At 36.0% G+C, this 16,539-nt stretch overlaps 1 protein-coding gene across 11 annotated transcripts in view; it reads left to right on the top strand.

The window, feature by feature from the left end:
* Nucleotides 1-16,539, top strand: part of CEP112 (centrosomal protein 112) — a 664,691-nt gene that overhangs the window by 130,434 nt on the left and 517,718 nt on the right. For all 11 annotated transcript variants that reach the window (XM_064369449.1, XM_064369448.1, XM_064369450.1 and 8 more), the window contains 3 exons: nucleotides 546-645; nucleotides 4,504-4,622; nucleotides 7,758-7,901. In XM_064369449.1, the coding sequence (XP_064225519.1) occupies nucleotides 546-645; nucleotides 4,504-4,622; nucleotides 7,758-7,901 (363 nt within the window). The remainder of the gene's footprint in view (nucleotides 1-545; nucleotides 646-4,503; nucleotides 4,623-7,757; nucleotides 7,902-16,539) is intronic.

Below are 16,539 nucleotides of genomic sequence, written 5' to 3'. Positions count from 1 at the left end.
ATATGTGAAGAGAAACATTAGACACATAAAATTTCACCCATTTTTACACTAATCTGAAAAAAGAATCCCTAATTCCTTTTCAGGACAAAGCACTTCTACCTAATTTATAAAACACTGGCATTTGAGAATCAATTTAAAAAGTCACTTAAATCACTACAATTCCAATTTGCAGCAATATTCACTAGTCAAAAGGAGGAAAATCTCATGATTCCAGATAACTTGGAAGCTTCCAAGTGTGGCAGATCATATAGATTCTTTCTTCTAGCTGCTGCAAGAGCAAAATGTGAACTTCTGACTAGGCTAGAATTATTAACAGGGATATGGACAAAAATACACACATCTAACTGAAACAGCAGAAAGTAAAACCGTGGATAAGAGATACTACTTTATGTGTATATATATACATAAATTTCACAGTGTAGTCATATTTGTTGCAGTCAATCACTTTTTCTATTTATGTATTGAAATTAAATATGTCAGGATTTTTTAAATGTCCTATACATAAAGTAATACAACATACTAAAACATTTTAAATTTATTTGCAGATTTTAGAAAGAAAGAATAATGAAATAGAAGAACTGAAAACTTTATACAGGGGTAAACAACATGAAACTGAAGAGACTATTAGAAAGCTTGAAAAGAAAGGTGATGTTGTGTTGTTACATATATCCTTAATAATGTTTCCATTTTATTACTAGTGATGTGAATAAAATTTGATTTCTGACCTTTTATAGTATGAGATGGGAATGTTTATGTGGGCTGTCATCAATGGATAAATTTATGTAGGCTTCCATATGAATGGGCAAAAACTGTGTGTGTGTGTGTGTGTGTGTGTGTGTGTGTGTAGTGACAGTGATGGGGTAGTCGTGGTGGTTGGTTTAGTTACAGAGTTGGAGGAGTATGTTGCTTTCACTACCTCTTCTTAACTCTATCCTCATTGGGATAGAGATGCCATAGAGAATTGAGGGCAGTCATGGAATTAGGACTTACTGGCTTTCTTTATGAAGAAGTCAAAGGAAATTATTCTTCTTTCTCTAGTAAAATTCATTCCATTAGGTATCTACTTTTATGTCTGATAATATATGCTGGTGTTGTTATTGACAGAAAAATTAAAAAGTTTTTCCTATTTACACTTTTACTAAGAAGGCAAAGAAAGCATGTAATCAAGTATTAAGTTGGCTCTGGACAGATGGAAAGTCTGGCATGAGGAGGTAACTGCTTGAGCTAACTCTGACCCTGGTTGACTATGATTATGGGTCAAAACATCTACATCAATAGGTGGTCATCAGAGAGAGTTGAAAATATTGTTTCAAGAAAGGAACTTTTGTAAAATTTTGTGAAGTTTTAAAGTCTTGGTTAGTTGGAGAGAAGAGTTGCAGTACTGGGACGGGAATGCTGAAATTGGTAAATTGTACAAAGGGTGTTTCTCAACTACTTAGCTAGAGTGGATATCCCATGCATTAAGAGATAGATTTAAAAATATTAAGACAGTTGACTCGGGGCTAGATTCAGCATGACCTTGAATTTTAGATTTAGAAGCTTGAACTTTGTCCTGTAGATGCTGGATGTAAAGAGCCAGGGAAGGATTTTGAGACGTGAGTTTTAGGACCTCATGTTTTGGGAGGAGTAGCCTGGTAAGTGTTGAACAGACTAGTCTGTTAGGCAGAGGCAGAATGGAGTGAGGGAGAGAGCATTCTACTTATTAGAAAACATAGGCTCTAATCCCAGCTCTGTTATCAGTGTCTGATATATGACAGCAAGTCATCTCTGGGCCGTGGTTTACTCATTATAAAATGGTGAGGTTGGAATAAATAATATGTAAAGTCCCTGCCAACTCAAAGATGTTACACTTCTGTGCTGCTGTAAGTTTGCATGTTAAGGTGAGAAGGATCCAGAATATCTGAATGATGGCACTGGGAGTAGTTAGAGTGGAACTGAAGAAGAAATTTTGAAGAGTGAATTATGATTTAGTGAATGAGAAGATCTAGGCAATGAGTAAGAGAAAAGAAGAAGGGAAGGTTTTTATTTAGGAGTTCTTGTATAGGACTTACTGCCTCTCCCCCAAATCACCAAACCTGAGTGTATCTGAGTGAATGATAATGCCCTTGACAATTTAGGATAGCAATTACATAGAGAAGTTAACCAATGAAATAAATATTTTTTGATTCATTTCCACCCTTAAATGTTGGTAAACACAATTGTAAATTAGTTTAGGTTCTTTATCCAAATATTATCAGTGGCTAGAAAAATATTTTAAATTTATTTCCAGGTTTTCTTCTTTACCCTGATTCAAAACAGGCAATTCAAACATGCCTAAGGTTTAAAAATGACTAGGTTTTAAAAATAACATTTCTAAAGGCATTTTCAATTGCAGCCAGATCTTAGTTTAATTTTGGAAGTGTAAAGTAAAATGTATTGTAGATGGTGAAGACTCACGCTAGGTTAACTTGGATTCATCTCCTCTCCTCATTTGTTGTGCAGTTGATTTATAAGAATGAAAACAATTTTTAGGGAAATGTTTACAAAAATTTTGCCATTTCTAAGTAAATGAATAAAAACACTTTTAGTAAGCTATGATAATATTATATTGAATTAAAAATGGAGCTGAATTCATTTTACTATCCAGAAGACATGAATATGTTAAAGTTTTACTTAAATCAGTGACTGTTTAAATAATTTTAGTAAAGAAGATAGAAACATAAATGATTTATAAGACAAATATTTTATATAATTTAAAACCGATTTCATGTTAGTAACATAAACCTTGAAAACGATTTAAAAGTATCTAGCAGCAATAATGTATTGAAATTAGGGGTTCTTTATTTATTCATTCAGTATGTGTCTTTTTGAGCACTTGCCTATGTGGCACTGTTATGCCCTGTGGATAAAAGTTTGAAATCTCTTTCTCCTCCGTGAATGTAGTCTCATTAAAGAGGAAACAGGCAAGTAAATCATTATAATGTTAATAAGTGATTTAACTGAGAAATACTTGAGGTTTCATGGGAATAAAGAGGAATTTCTTTCTGTTCCTTCAAGGGGAGAAATTTGGTAACTGCTTCATAAAGAAGATATGATTTTTGAGTTGAGATTCTAAGGATAAGTAGGAGTTTTTCTTTTTTTTTTCTTTTTTAAAAATTTATTTATTATACTTTAAGTTCTGGGGTACATGTGCAGATCGTGCAGGTTTGTTACATAGGTATACATGTGCCATAGTGGTGGTTTGCTACATCAATCGCCCTGTCATCTACATTAGCTATTTCTCCTAATGCTATCCTTCCCCAATCCCCCTGCTATTCCTCCCCTAGCCCCCCTGCTATTCCTCCACTAGTCCTCCATCCCCCAGGCCCTGGTGTGTGATGTTCCCCTCCCTGTGTCCATGTGTGTTCTCATTGTTCAACACCCACTTATGAGTGAGAACATGCAGTGTTTGGTTTTCTGTTCTTGTGTCAGTTTGCTGAGAATGATAGTTTCCAGTTTCATCCATGTCCCTGCAAAGGACATTTAATTCATCCTTTTTTATGGCTGCATAGTATTCCATGGTGTATATGGAGTTTTTCAATAAGGGAGGGAAAAGTATCCTAGGTAGATGGATGATCATATTTAGGCAGTGATATAAGAAAGAATATGAACTCAGGAATCTGCAGATTTTCAATAAGGGAGGGAAAAGTATTCTAGGTAGATGGATGATCATATTTAGGCAGTGATATAAGAAAGAATATGAACTCAGGAATCTGCAGATAGGTCGGTGTGTTTATAATACTGGTTTAAAACATGCAAGTGGGAAGAGTTATGATCAGAATCACGAGGAACTGTTGTCCACGTCGGGGGCTTTGACTTTTATTATCTTTTAGATGAGGAGAGCTGTAGAATGTTTGTAAGCCTGGGAGTAACTACCAGATTTGCACCAGTGAAAGCCCTCTTTATTTATTTAAATTTTTAAAATTTCAATAGCTTTGAGGGTACAAGTGGTTTTTGGTTACATGGATTAATTGTACTGTGGTGAAGTCTGAGACTTTAGTGTGCCCATCACCCAAGTAGTGTACATTTTATTCAATATGTAGTTTTATCCCACACCCCTAAACCCCCTGCTTCTGAATCCTGCATCTCCAAAGTCGATTATACCATTCTGTATGCCTTTGCATACCCATAGCTCAGCTCCCACTTAATAAGAGAAAACATACGGTATTTGTTTTCCACTCCTGAGTTACTTCACTTGGAATAATGGTGAAAGGTTTCCTCAAAGCAACAGAGAACTGTTTGGAGGGGAATGGTGCTTGAGGCCAATACACTGTAAAAATTGTCTAGGGACCAAGTAATGATGAATTTAACTAAGGCTGTCTGTGGTGGTAGAAATCGAGAAAAAGAACAAGGAATAAAAGATATTTTAGAAGAAAGCATTGAGAAGACTTGGTGAAAAATTGAATTATCTATTAACTGAATTTTAAATCTTTTAACTCTATGTATCTAGAATTGGTTTAACTATGTTTTCATCATTTTTGACAGTTCAGACACTGATACGTGACTGTCAAGTTATCAGAGAGACTAAAGAAGACCAGATTGCAGAGCTAAAAAAGATATGTGAACAAAGTACAGAATCTCTAAATAATGACTGGGAAAAAAAGGTAAGCTGCGTAAAACAGTAATGGAAAATATAAAAGTTTATGCTTCCAAGTAACATATTTAATTATAAAAATAATAAATGTCACAGAATATACAGAAAAGTATAAAATAACTAAAATTCTATGCTTTTTAAAAATAGCTACCCGTTCATGTTTTGGTATATTTTCTTCTGGAGGCTTATGGTCTATAAACTAGTTTTTATTTAGAAAATATTATTTTGACTAGTTCTTGAATTTATGTTCTGGATTTCTTATGGCTAATGGATTTTAAGAAAAATTAGTTAAATAGCACTAAAACAATTTTGGAAATTAAGCCATTTTAACTTTGTATTTGGGCCACTGGAGCATTTGTTTACTGAAATTTTAGATAATATAATATGAACTAGAATTTATTGTATAAACTTATTTTATTTTTAATTGAAATGTAATAATTTTACATATTTTTAGGGTACAGTGTTATATTTCAATGCATAGATACATTACATACTGATAAAGTCAGAGTAATTAGCATTTCTATCACCTCAAACATTTATCAGTTCTTTTTGGTGAGGACATTCAAATTCCTCTCTTCTAACTTTTTGAACTATATAATACGTTATTATTAACTATAATCACTCTACAGTGCACTAGAAAACCATAATTTATTTCTCCTATATTACTGTATGAGTCCATTTCAAACTGTTATAAAGAACTGCCAGAGACTGGATAATTTATAAAGGAAAGAGGTTTAATTGACTCACAGTTCAGCATGGCTGGGGAGGCCTCAAGAAACTTAGTTATGGTAGAAGGTGAAGGAGAAGCAAGCCACTTTCTTCACAAGGCAGCAGGAAGAAGAATGAACACAGGAGGAACTATCACACACTTATAAAACCATCAGATCTCATGAGAGCTCACTCAGAATCATGAGAACAGCATGGGGGAACCCACCCCATGATTTAGTTACTTCCACCCGGTCTCTCTTTGACACATAGGAATTATAGGGATTACAATTCAAACCCTATCAATAACTGTAACATTGTACCTGCTTTTTAACTTCTATCTGCCTTCCTCCCTCTCCTCCCCTGCCTCTTCTAATCTCTATCTGTTCCCTACTTCTATGAGCTCAGTTTTTAAAATTCCATGAGTGTGGCTATGTATTTGTGTTTTTGTTCCCAGTTCATTCCACTTAACACAGTGTCCTTCTAAGATCATCTATGTTGTTGCAAATGGCAGGATTTCATTCTTTGTTATGGCTGAATAGTATTCTTGTGTGTGTGCGTGTTTGTGTGTGTGTGTGTGTGTCACATTTTCTTCATTCATCCCTTGATGGACACTTACGTTGATTCCATATCTTGACTATTGTGAATAGTGCTGCGTAAACATGGGAATAGAGCTATCTCTGACATATTGATTTTATTTTCTTTGGATTTATATCTAGTAGGGGGATTGCTGGATCATATGGTAGTTCTATTTTTAATTTTTTGAGGAACCACACTGCTTTCAATAATGGCTGTACTAATTTGTATTCCCCTCTAACAGTATATAAGCGTTCTCTTTTCTCTACATCCTCACCAACACTTGCTGTCTTTTGACTTTTCAATAATAATAATTCTAACTACAGTGAGATGATATCTCATTGTAAGTTTGATTTGCCTTTCCCTAATGATTAGTGAGGTTTAGCATTTTTTTGTATACCTTTTGGCCATTTCTATGTCTTCTTTTGAGGAATGTCTATTTAGATCCTTGGCCTGAATAAGTCATTAGGTTATTTTTTAATCATCAGAATATTTGATTTTTGCTATTGAGTTGTTTGAGTTTCTTACATATTTTGGATATAAACCCCATATCAGATGTATAGTTGCAAATATATTTTCCCATTCTGTAGGTTGCCTTTTTGCTCTGTTGATTTTTTTTTTCTGTGCAGAAGCTTTTTAGTTTGATGTAATCCCATTTGTCTTTGACTTCCTGGACTCAGGTGATCCTCCTGCCTCAGTCTCCTGAGTAGCTTGGACTGCAGGTGTGCATTACCATATCTGGCTAATTTAAAACATTCTTTTTTTTTTAGAGATGGGATCTCACTGTGTTGCCCAGGCTCATCTTGAACTCCTGACCTCAAGTGATCCTCCCGCCTCAGCCTGCCGATAGTGCTGAGACTACAGGCATCAGGCACCATGCCTGGCTCATTCTTCTTGCTTAGGATTGTTTTAGCTATTCAGGCTCTTTTTTGGTTCCATATGAATCTTAGAATTATTTTTTCTAATTTTGTGAAAAATGACATTGGTAATTTGATGGGATACTGTTCGATCTGTAGATTGCTTTGGGCAGTAGAGCCATTTTAATGATACTAATTCTTCCAATCCATGAGCATGGAATGTTTTTCCATTTTTTTGTGTGTGTGTATCATCTCTGATTTCTTTCAACAGTGTTTTGTAGTTCTCCTTGTAAAGATATTTCACTTATTTGGTTAGATGTCTTCTTAGGCATTTTATTTTTTGTGTGTGGCTATTTTAAATTGGATTGCATTCTGGATTTTGCTCTCAGCTTGAATGTTATTGGTGTATAGAAATTTGTGTTAATTTTGTGTTCTGAAACTTTACTGAAGTCGTTTATCAGGTTTAGGAGCCTTTTGTCAGAGTATTTAGGATTTTCTAGCTATAAAATCATATTGTCAGCAAAGAGAGATAATTTGACTTCTTTTCTATTTGAATGCTTTTTATTTCTTTCTCTTTCGTAATTGCTCTGGCTAGGACTTCAAGTACAACACTGAACAATGCAGACAGCGAGACAATATTCCTAATTAGTAGCAATATTATAATGTTTCTGTTTTCTTATTTTAGACTAATGCTAATGTTGGTTACTTGTATTATCTGTCCGGTTTACTTACCATTTCTACCTGAGGCACATAGTTCCTTTTACTATTTGTTTATCCATTAACATTTTCAATTCAGGAAAGTAAAAAAAAAATTAAATGTTTCTTGATCCTGCTTTTTATATGATATCTTTATCTTGAATGTTTATTGGTTTTTTTAAAAATATTTTTTGGTGTTCAGGTCACCATATATATAAATAGAGGAATATATGAAACATTTTTTTTTCCTAAATTACGAAATAGTCAATTTCGTGGTAGTAAGAGAGTTAACTCTTGATTTCCTGATGTAGCTTCACAATGCTGTAGCAGAAATGGAACAGGAAAAGTTTGATCTTCAAAAGCGACACACTGAAAACATTCAAGAATTGCTTGAGGATACAAATGTGCGCCTGAATAAAATGGAGAGTGAATACATGGCACAAACACAGTCCACAGTGAGTCTTTAAACCTTTTCTTGACATCTTAGAACCTATCTTCTTAATGTCCATGTCCTCATGCTTCCCTGATGTGCACAGTATAGAAAGAAGTGTGTTATAGAATCAAAAAAAAGACTTCACCTTCCTACTCCATACAGATTTATGTGTGGCAATGGACAGACCCTTGAAGTTTGTGAGGGATTTGACTCTAGAGTGTTTGATGTTGCTTTTTATTTATTATTTTTTCACCCTCAGAAGGCTTTATAAGTCTTTCTTCTTTTTTTATTTTTTCGTTGACTTTCAGTTTAGAGATAATCTCTTCTTTTTTCTTTTTTTTTTTTCCTTTGAGACAGGATTTTGCTCTGTTGCCCAGGCTGAAGTGCAGTGACTTGATCTTGGCTCACTGCAACCTCTGCCTCCCAGGCTCAAACAATTCTTGTGCCTCAGCCTCCCAAGTAGCTGGTACTACAGGTGCATGCCACCGCATCTGGTTAATTTTTATATTTTTAGTAGAGACAGGGTTTCGCCATGTTGGCCAGGCTGGTCTTGAACTCCTGGGCTCAAGTGATCTGCCCACTTTGGCCTTGCAAAGTGCTGGGATTAGAGTCATGAGCAACCATGCCCAGCCATTTATTTTCTACCTTTTTTTTGTTTGTTTCATTCTTTTTAATGGAATACTTGATTGTTTTTCTGAAAATAATGCTCATGTGAAGGGAATCAAATAGGGAGATTGGAGTAGTGTGACCACTCTGATAAATTTTTGTAATAGATGATATGTTGACTCAAACCAGACATAGACATCACATGGGTAAGCCCAAAATGTTCCTTACTGAAATAATTCTGAAGGAGGTCACCACAATCAGACTACACAGCAGAGAGACCCATGACACTGGTCAGGGTAAGATAGAGGATCCCCCAAAGAGACTCTTCATTGAATACATGGCTGTGGAGTCCAAGTCTGAGGAAGTGACTTTCTTCAGCTCTTTAGGATTCTGCCTTATATCCTAAGATCCATAAACCTGGAACAGTTCTGTTGGAAGGCTACTCTGCCCGTGGATCAGAGCTCCTCATGTCCATGGCCAGTATGCCTCATCAGTCTTTTTACTGATACAAATGGTCCCCTACTTAATGAAGGTTTGACTTATAATTTTTTGACTTTATGATGGTGCAAAAGTAAGATGCATTCAGTAGAATATCAGATGCTCCACAATTTACTATGGGGTTATGTCCCAAAATGGTTGTATGAATACTGAAAATGTGGTTTCTACTGAATGCATATTGCTTTTGCACTGTCATAAAGTTGAAAAATCATGTAAGTCAAGCCATCATAAGTTGGGGACCATCTGTACAGTCATTCTGTTCTTCACGTTCAATACAGCATTCAGTAAGTTACATGAAACACCCTATTCTTCTTTATAAAATAGGCTTTGTGCTAGATGATTTTGCCCATCTGTACGTTAATGTAGGTGTTCTGAGCACATTTAAGGTAGGCCAGGCTAAGCGATGATGTTTGGTAGGTTAGGTGTATTAAATGCATTTTTAACTTATTAATGTTTGAAACTTACTGACAGATTTATTGGGACATAATCTCATTGTAAGTCAAAGAGCATCTGTATGTAATATGGCCTCATAGAATGGTCAAGTGTTAATCCCAGGCATGAACTCTGTCCTCATTAACATTCACAACCTCCCCAGGCCAGCCTGGCTTGGTCCAAGTACTTTCTTGAATTTAAAGCTGTGGAATTTGAACAAGAGTCAGTTACTCAGGCATATCACACGTATATCTTAGAGTGTGTTACATTGCATCCTTAGACTAGTACTCTGGCCTACCTCACATTGAAAAACAAATGAGAAGTGGTATGCACAGTTGTTTGGAACTGGACTAAATCCCAACTCTTTAATAGCTTGGGTGTCGTGTAAGCTTTTCAGATGTTAATTGTTCTCACTTGTGGAATAGAATAACTGTGGTACAATATAATGTAAGTTGTTGGAAGTATTATATTAATACACATAAATTAAGTTACACAATAAGTACTCAGATCATTGTAAATATTATGTTAAAAAATGTAACATACAAGAATGACAATCAAGAGACATACAAATGAAAAAAGAAGGACTCAGTTAAAGAAGTTCCCAGCAATTTGGGAGGCTAAGATGGTCAGACTGATTGAACCCAGGAGTTCAAGACCATCTAGGGTAACATGGCGAGACCACGTCTCTTCAAAAAAACCCAAATTAGCTGGGCCTGGTAGGATGTGCCTGTAGTCCCACTTACTTGAGAGGCTGAGGCAGGAGGGATCACTTGAGCCCAGGAGGTCAAGGCTGCAGTGAGGTGTGATTGTGTCACTGCATACCAGCTTGAGCAATGGAGCAACAGAAGAAAAAATTAACACATTTGTTTGATGAAGAGTTGAATACTGTATGGGCCTCCATTCCATTCTATGGAAATGATAGGAATAGGGTAAAGAAAAAGGCATAAGCCCGGATGGACAAAGAGAATGGGAGAGCAATACAATTTTTGGAGTTAGAAAGGCAATGGATTTGTTGAAATTGATATAGCAGGCTCAGGAAAGCATAATCCTAAATCAGCAGTGAAGAAATCTGGGAAGGAAGCCAAATTACACCATGGGACCTCCAGAGACTCCAGGCATCCCTGGAAGAGGGATTATAAGTGGTTCTTCAACACTAAATTGCTGGAAGGTCTATTTAAGAAGCAGCTAGATGTTTAATTGGAGTGCTGGGTACAAGGGGGTTTATTATACTCTTCCTTCTAATTTTGTAGATATTTGAAGTATCTTATAATACAACTTTGTAAAAATAATAAAATAACAAAAAAAATGACCAAGTCTTTATATCTTCTCCCCCATTTTGTGAAGCATGGGATTGTCTATAACTCAGCAGAAGACATTAGGTTGTCTTCTGGAGAGAATACAACAGTCTCTGGATTGGGAGGCTTGAGGCACAGTTGAGGTTTTTACCATGGTAACTGGCCAAGTGTGGTAGACAGATCCCTGGGAGTCCTTGAGGCTCTAGAATCCTTTGAGTGTCCAAATTGTAAACCACCACCATCCTCTCCCCATTCCCCTACCCCAAAGAAAAAACAACAAAAAATTAAGTCACTAATAGGGAAAAAGTACTAAGATACCTTTAGGTTTCTTTCTCTCAATATCCATTGCCAGAAGACACTGGAGCCACACCTATTAATACAAAATAAACATTAGAAAAACACATGACCCCACTTGGTTTTCAAGTATGGAGGAGATGAGCAGTTCTAAACATCATCTCTTTGATTTTTATGTATGTAAATATACCCCTAGTGTCTCTAGTTATGGACTTTTTGGCATTATTTTGAGCCCTTTAAATTTGAGTTTTTTTCTTTAGTTTTGAAGAGTATATTTACAATCATTATTTCTTTGAAAAGATCTATCCCTTCTACCTCTTAGGTCTTATGCTATGTTTTTTATATCTTTGTATTTTCTTCGTATTCTTTATTTCTATGATAGTTTCTCGTTCTGATCTGACTCTCATCAGTTAATTATTTGGTAGAGTTACTCCTGCTTAAGGATCTATTATTTTTTTATTTCAGTTATTATTTTTTATACCTAGCATTTTGGCTCTTTATTTTATTGATTGATTGATTGATTGATTGATTGATTGATGGAGATGGAGTTTCACTCTGTCTGAATATATAGTTTCACCTGTATATTCTGCCCAGGCTGTAGTGCAGTGGTGTGATCTCAGCTCACCACAACCTCTACCTCCTGGGTTCAAGCAATTCTCTGTCTCAGCCGTCTGAGTAGCTGGGATTACAGGTGCGTGCCACTATGCCCAGATGATTTTTGTATTTTTAGTAGAGATGGGGTTTCACCATGTTGGCCAGGCTGGTCTCAAACTCCTGACCTCAGGTGATCTGCCCACCTCAGGTCTGCCCACCTCAGCATCCCAAAGTGCTGGGATTACAGGTGTTAGCCACTGTGCCTGGCCTCATTTGACTCTTTATTGATTAAGCTTATTTAAAATTCTTAGTTCATCTGTTTTCATAATTTATCTTCAGAATATTATATGTCATAGTGTGCTATCTATTATGAATGTTAATATAGATGATAATATATATATGCGAATACTGCTGACTTTCTTTCATAGTGTTTTTTTGCAGGTATCTAGGTATTTTGGACTGTGAGCCTTTGTCTTTTGGGTTTAAAAGTTACTTTTAGGCATATTGGGGAAAACCTGGAAGACCAGGTCCTTGTATTCGTCAATTAGAGTCTGCTCAAGTAGCAAGGATGGGGTGAGCCTCAGGGAGAGATCTCCACAATAGCACAGGACCACTGTTGAAGTCTCCTTCACAAATCTCCATGTGCAATCAGCAAGCCTTGTAATCCTAAGGGAGAGAAATACAACTTTGGAGAGAGACAGTCTTTTGATGAAGGAAGTTCTTATTTTAACTTAGTCAAATTTATAAGTCTTCTATAATTAGTGCTTTTTTGACTAGGCATGGTGGCTTATGCATGTGACCCCAATATTTTGGGAGGCCGAGGTGGGTGAATCACCTGAGCTCAGGAATTTAAGATCAGCCTGGCCAATATGTAGAAACCCCATCTCTACTGAAAATACAGAAATTAGCCAGGCATGGTGATGCATGCCTATAATCTCAGCTACTCGAGGGGCTGAGGCAGGAGAACCCAGGAGGCGGTGGTTGCCATGAACTCAGATCACACCACTGCACTCCAGCCTGGGCGATAGAGCAAGACTCTGTCTCAAAAAAAAAAAAAAGTGCTTTTTATGTCTTGTTAAACAAATCTGTCTCTATTGTAAGTGCAGGAAGGTTCACCTATATATTCTGCAAAAAGCTTGAAAGTTTTGCCTTTAAGCTTGAGGCCTGAATCCTTCTGGAGTTAGTTTCTGTGACTATTACAAGATAGGGGTTTAATTTTTCTTTTTTCTATGTGGATAATTTTTTTTCCAGCTTTACTTTAGAGTAATTCCTCCTTCCTTCATTGATCGGTCATGCCCACTATTATATATTGGACTTCTATATATGTGAACACTGGATAATTTCTCTGGCTCTGCTTTGTAATTACTCTGGATGTCTGATAAGGAAGTCTTCCTTCCTTTCTCATCAGAAGAGTCTTGGCCACTATGGGACCGTTCCTTTTACAAATAAAATCAGCTGTCTGAATCTGTGGGTTCCCCATTTGTGATTCCACCAAATACAGATAAAAATATTCAAAAACATTTTAAAAAACAATAAAATGATACAATAGAAATAATACAAATAAAAATACTGCAAAACAGCTTTCTTTCATTGTGTTTATTTTTTTGCAGATATCTAGGTTTAGTGGGATTACAGCTATTTATATAGCATTTACATTATATCAGGCATATTGTAGGTAATCTGGTTATGATTTAAAATACACAGCAGGGTGTGTGTAGGGCATATGCAAATACTATGCTGTTTGACATAAGGGACTTGAGCATCTCTGGATTTTGGTATTGTAGGGTGTCTTGCAATTAGTTTCCCTGAGATATCAAGGGATAATTGTACATTTAGAATCAACATACCAAGTTAATAAAGAAAACAGAACTCTGGGGTTTTTAGGACATCTTTTGTAATATTTATTCCTGAATCTCAAACTTTTGTTTATAAAGTTTTATATTTATGCTGTATAAAAGACTCAGGAATAAATGTGTGTTAGAAATTTCAACTCTTTATGTGTATGTAGCAAATATTTTATAATTTATTGTACATTGACTAGAACTTACAGAAAAATGTTAAATAGTGGTCACAAAAGTGGTTTCAAAATTAAAGTTTTTGTTATTGCAAAAGATATACAAGCTCACTATTGAAACTTTAGAAAAGATGAAAAAGAAAAAATTAATATCTACGTATTAAAATTACTCTCTTATTGAAAGTATATGTGAGTGTCCATTCTTCTACATTTTCAAACCAAGGCTGTTTTTAATTAAAACAGGCCGGGTGCTGTGGCTTACGCCTATAATCCAGCACTTTGGGAAGCTGAAGTGGGCAGATCACTTGAGGTCAGAAGTTCGAGAGCAGCCTGGCCAACATGGTAAAATCCTGTCTCTACTCAAAATACAAAAATTAGCTGGTCATGGTGGCGTGCGCCTGTAAATCCAGCTACTCAGGGGGATGAGGCAGGATAATCGCTTGAACCCAGGAGGCAGAGATTGCAGTGACCTGAGATCATGCCACTGCACTCCAGCCTGGGCAACAGAGCAAGACTCCATCTCAAAAAATTAAAAATAAAAGAATAAAAACAAACCAAAAGTAGGCCAATTTGTTAGATGTGTTGATTTCCTAGGGCTGCTGTGGCACATGACCACAAACATAGTGGCTTAGAGCAACAGAAGTTTATTGCCTCACAGTTTGAAGGCCTGAAGTATGAAAGCAAGGTGCCAGCAGGAACCTGATCTTTTTTGAAGGTTCTGGAAGAAGAAAATTATTCTAGTCTCTGGAGCTTCTGGTGGCTGCGGGTGGTCCTTGGCATTTTCTGGCTTAGAGCTGCAGCATGGCAGTCCTGCTCTGTCAACGTTTGCGTCTTCCTTGTGTATTTCTGTGTCTTGGTGTCTTCTCATGCTCATGGCCTTCTCATAATGACAGAAGTTGTTGGGTTTAGGGCCCACCCTAATCTAGTATGATCTGATTTTAACTGGCTTACATCTGCAAAGACACTATTTCCAACCAAATAAGACCATAGTCGTAGGTATGAGGGATTGGGCTTCAACATATCTTTTTGGAGGACACAATTCAACTTAAAACAATAGGTAAAAAAAATGTGATTTCCTTTTTGTTTGAATTGTGTTATCACTTATAAATTAAAATATTGAAAATTAAATCATTGGATTTTAAAAAGGAGAAAAGCTTAATATGCACATGCAAGGTTCTTGTAGATGATCATGTTTTCAATTTTGTTTAGGTTGCTCAGAGTCAAATTTGGGACCTATTTTTAGTAATTAAACACACTAGTCTGATGTATGCTTTCTTTGGGGGCTATATTTAAAAAAACTTTTTAACCTCTGGCTTAGAAGGCAGCTGGATTCTCATATCTGTCTTTGCATTTATTATGTTGTGATATCACGTGCCACCTAGCCTCTGGAAACCTCCACTGTATACTTGTGAGAAAATGATAGTGAAATGGGCAGTTTATGTCTTAGTATAATTATAGAAATTGTTTTGACCTTGTGGATCTACTAAAAGAGTCTTGTGGAAGCTCAGGAGTTTGTTGACCATACTTTGAGAATTGCTGCCCTAAGCCATTGGCTTTCATTTAATTTTTGACCATGACTCCCAGTAAGAAAGAAATTTTATAAACTATGCCCAGAACATACACAAGTACATATATGAACACACATCTGTCTGCGTATTTATAACTCAAACAAAAGTTTCATTTTTACTTTTGGCCATTTATCTAACATATTCTGTTCTTTTTATTTTGTTTAATTTCTTTTAAAAATTGCTGGGTTGTGATTTACAACTTGATTTCACATAGGTTGAGACCCACAATTTGAAAATCGCTGCTTTAGGGAGTATGTAAGAGTGTAATTTCTGTATCCATAGTAAGCTTTTCAAAGTGGTAATATCAGTTTATGTTACTGCTCAAAAAGAGTATGAATTGTCTTCACATCCTTGCTAAGACTTGGACTTATCAAATTTTAAACTATTTTAGCCAGGCATGGTGGCTCACGCCTGTAATCCTAGCATTTTGGGAGACTGAGGCAGGTGGATCACTTGAGCCCAGGAGTTCGACACCACCCTGGGCAACACAGCAAGACCCCATCTCCACAAAAAATACAAAAATTAGCTGGGCATAGTAGCACACACTTGTAGTCCCAGCTGCTTGTGGGGCCGAGGTAGGAGGATTACTTGAGCCCAGGAAGCCAAAGCTGCAAAGAGCCATGATCACACCACTGCACTCCAGCCTGGGTGACAAAGTGTAACCTGGTTTCAAAAAAAATTTTTTTTATTTCTAATTTGAAAAGTGTATTATTTTAATTTCCATTTCTCTTTTGGCTCTTATGTTTCTTGGCCTTTTAAAATTGCCGATTAATCCCCTTTGTCTATTTTTAAATTCAGTTATTCTTTTCTTGGATTTATAGGAACATTTAATATATTTAGGATACAAATAAATCAATGGTCAGATTCTTTTTCCTCAGTCTTTTTTTACTGAATAGGCATAACATGAAATTTACCATTTTAATAATTTTAAGTATATAGTTCAGTGGCATTGTGTACATTTACATTGTGGTACAACAATCACTACTATTTTTTCATCTTTCCTAATACTCTGCACCTGATAAACAATAACTCTCCATTTGCCCTCTTCATTCAGTTCCTCACAACCACCTTTCTACTTTCAGTCTCTTACAGATTTGACCATTCTAGGAATCTCATATAAGTGGAATTATGCAGTATTTATCCTTTAGTGACTGACATATTTCACTTCGCATAATGTCATTATGGTCCATTCATGTTGTGGCATGTGTCAAAGTTTCTTTTTAAAGGCTGAATAATATTCCCCTCTATGCATACATGTGTGTCCATGCATTGGCAGATAGATACTCAAGTTGGCTTCTACCTTTTAGCTACTGTGAATAATGCTGGCATGAACGTGGGTATACAGATAGCTCTTTGATA

The sequence above is a fragment of the Aotus nancymaae genome, unplaced genomic scaffold (genome assembly GCF_030222135.1).
Source record: "Aotus nancymaae isolate 86718 unplaced genomic scaffold, 86718_ANA_hifiasm-v0.15.2.pri h1tg000089l, whole genome shotgun sequence".
Lineage (NCBI taxonomy): Eukaryota > Metazoa > Chordata > Mammalia > Primates > Aotidae > Aotus > Aotus nancymaae.
The sequence above is the reverse complement of the archived record's forward strand: the minus strand, read 5'-3'. Positions and strand labels throughout refer to the sequence as shown.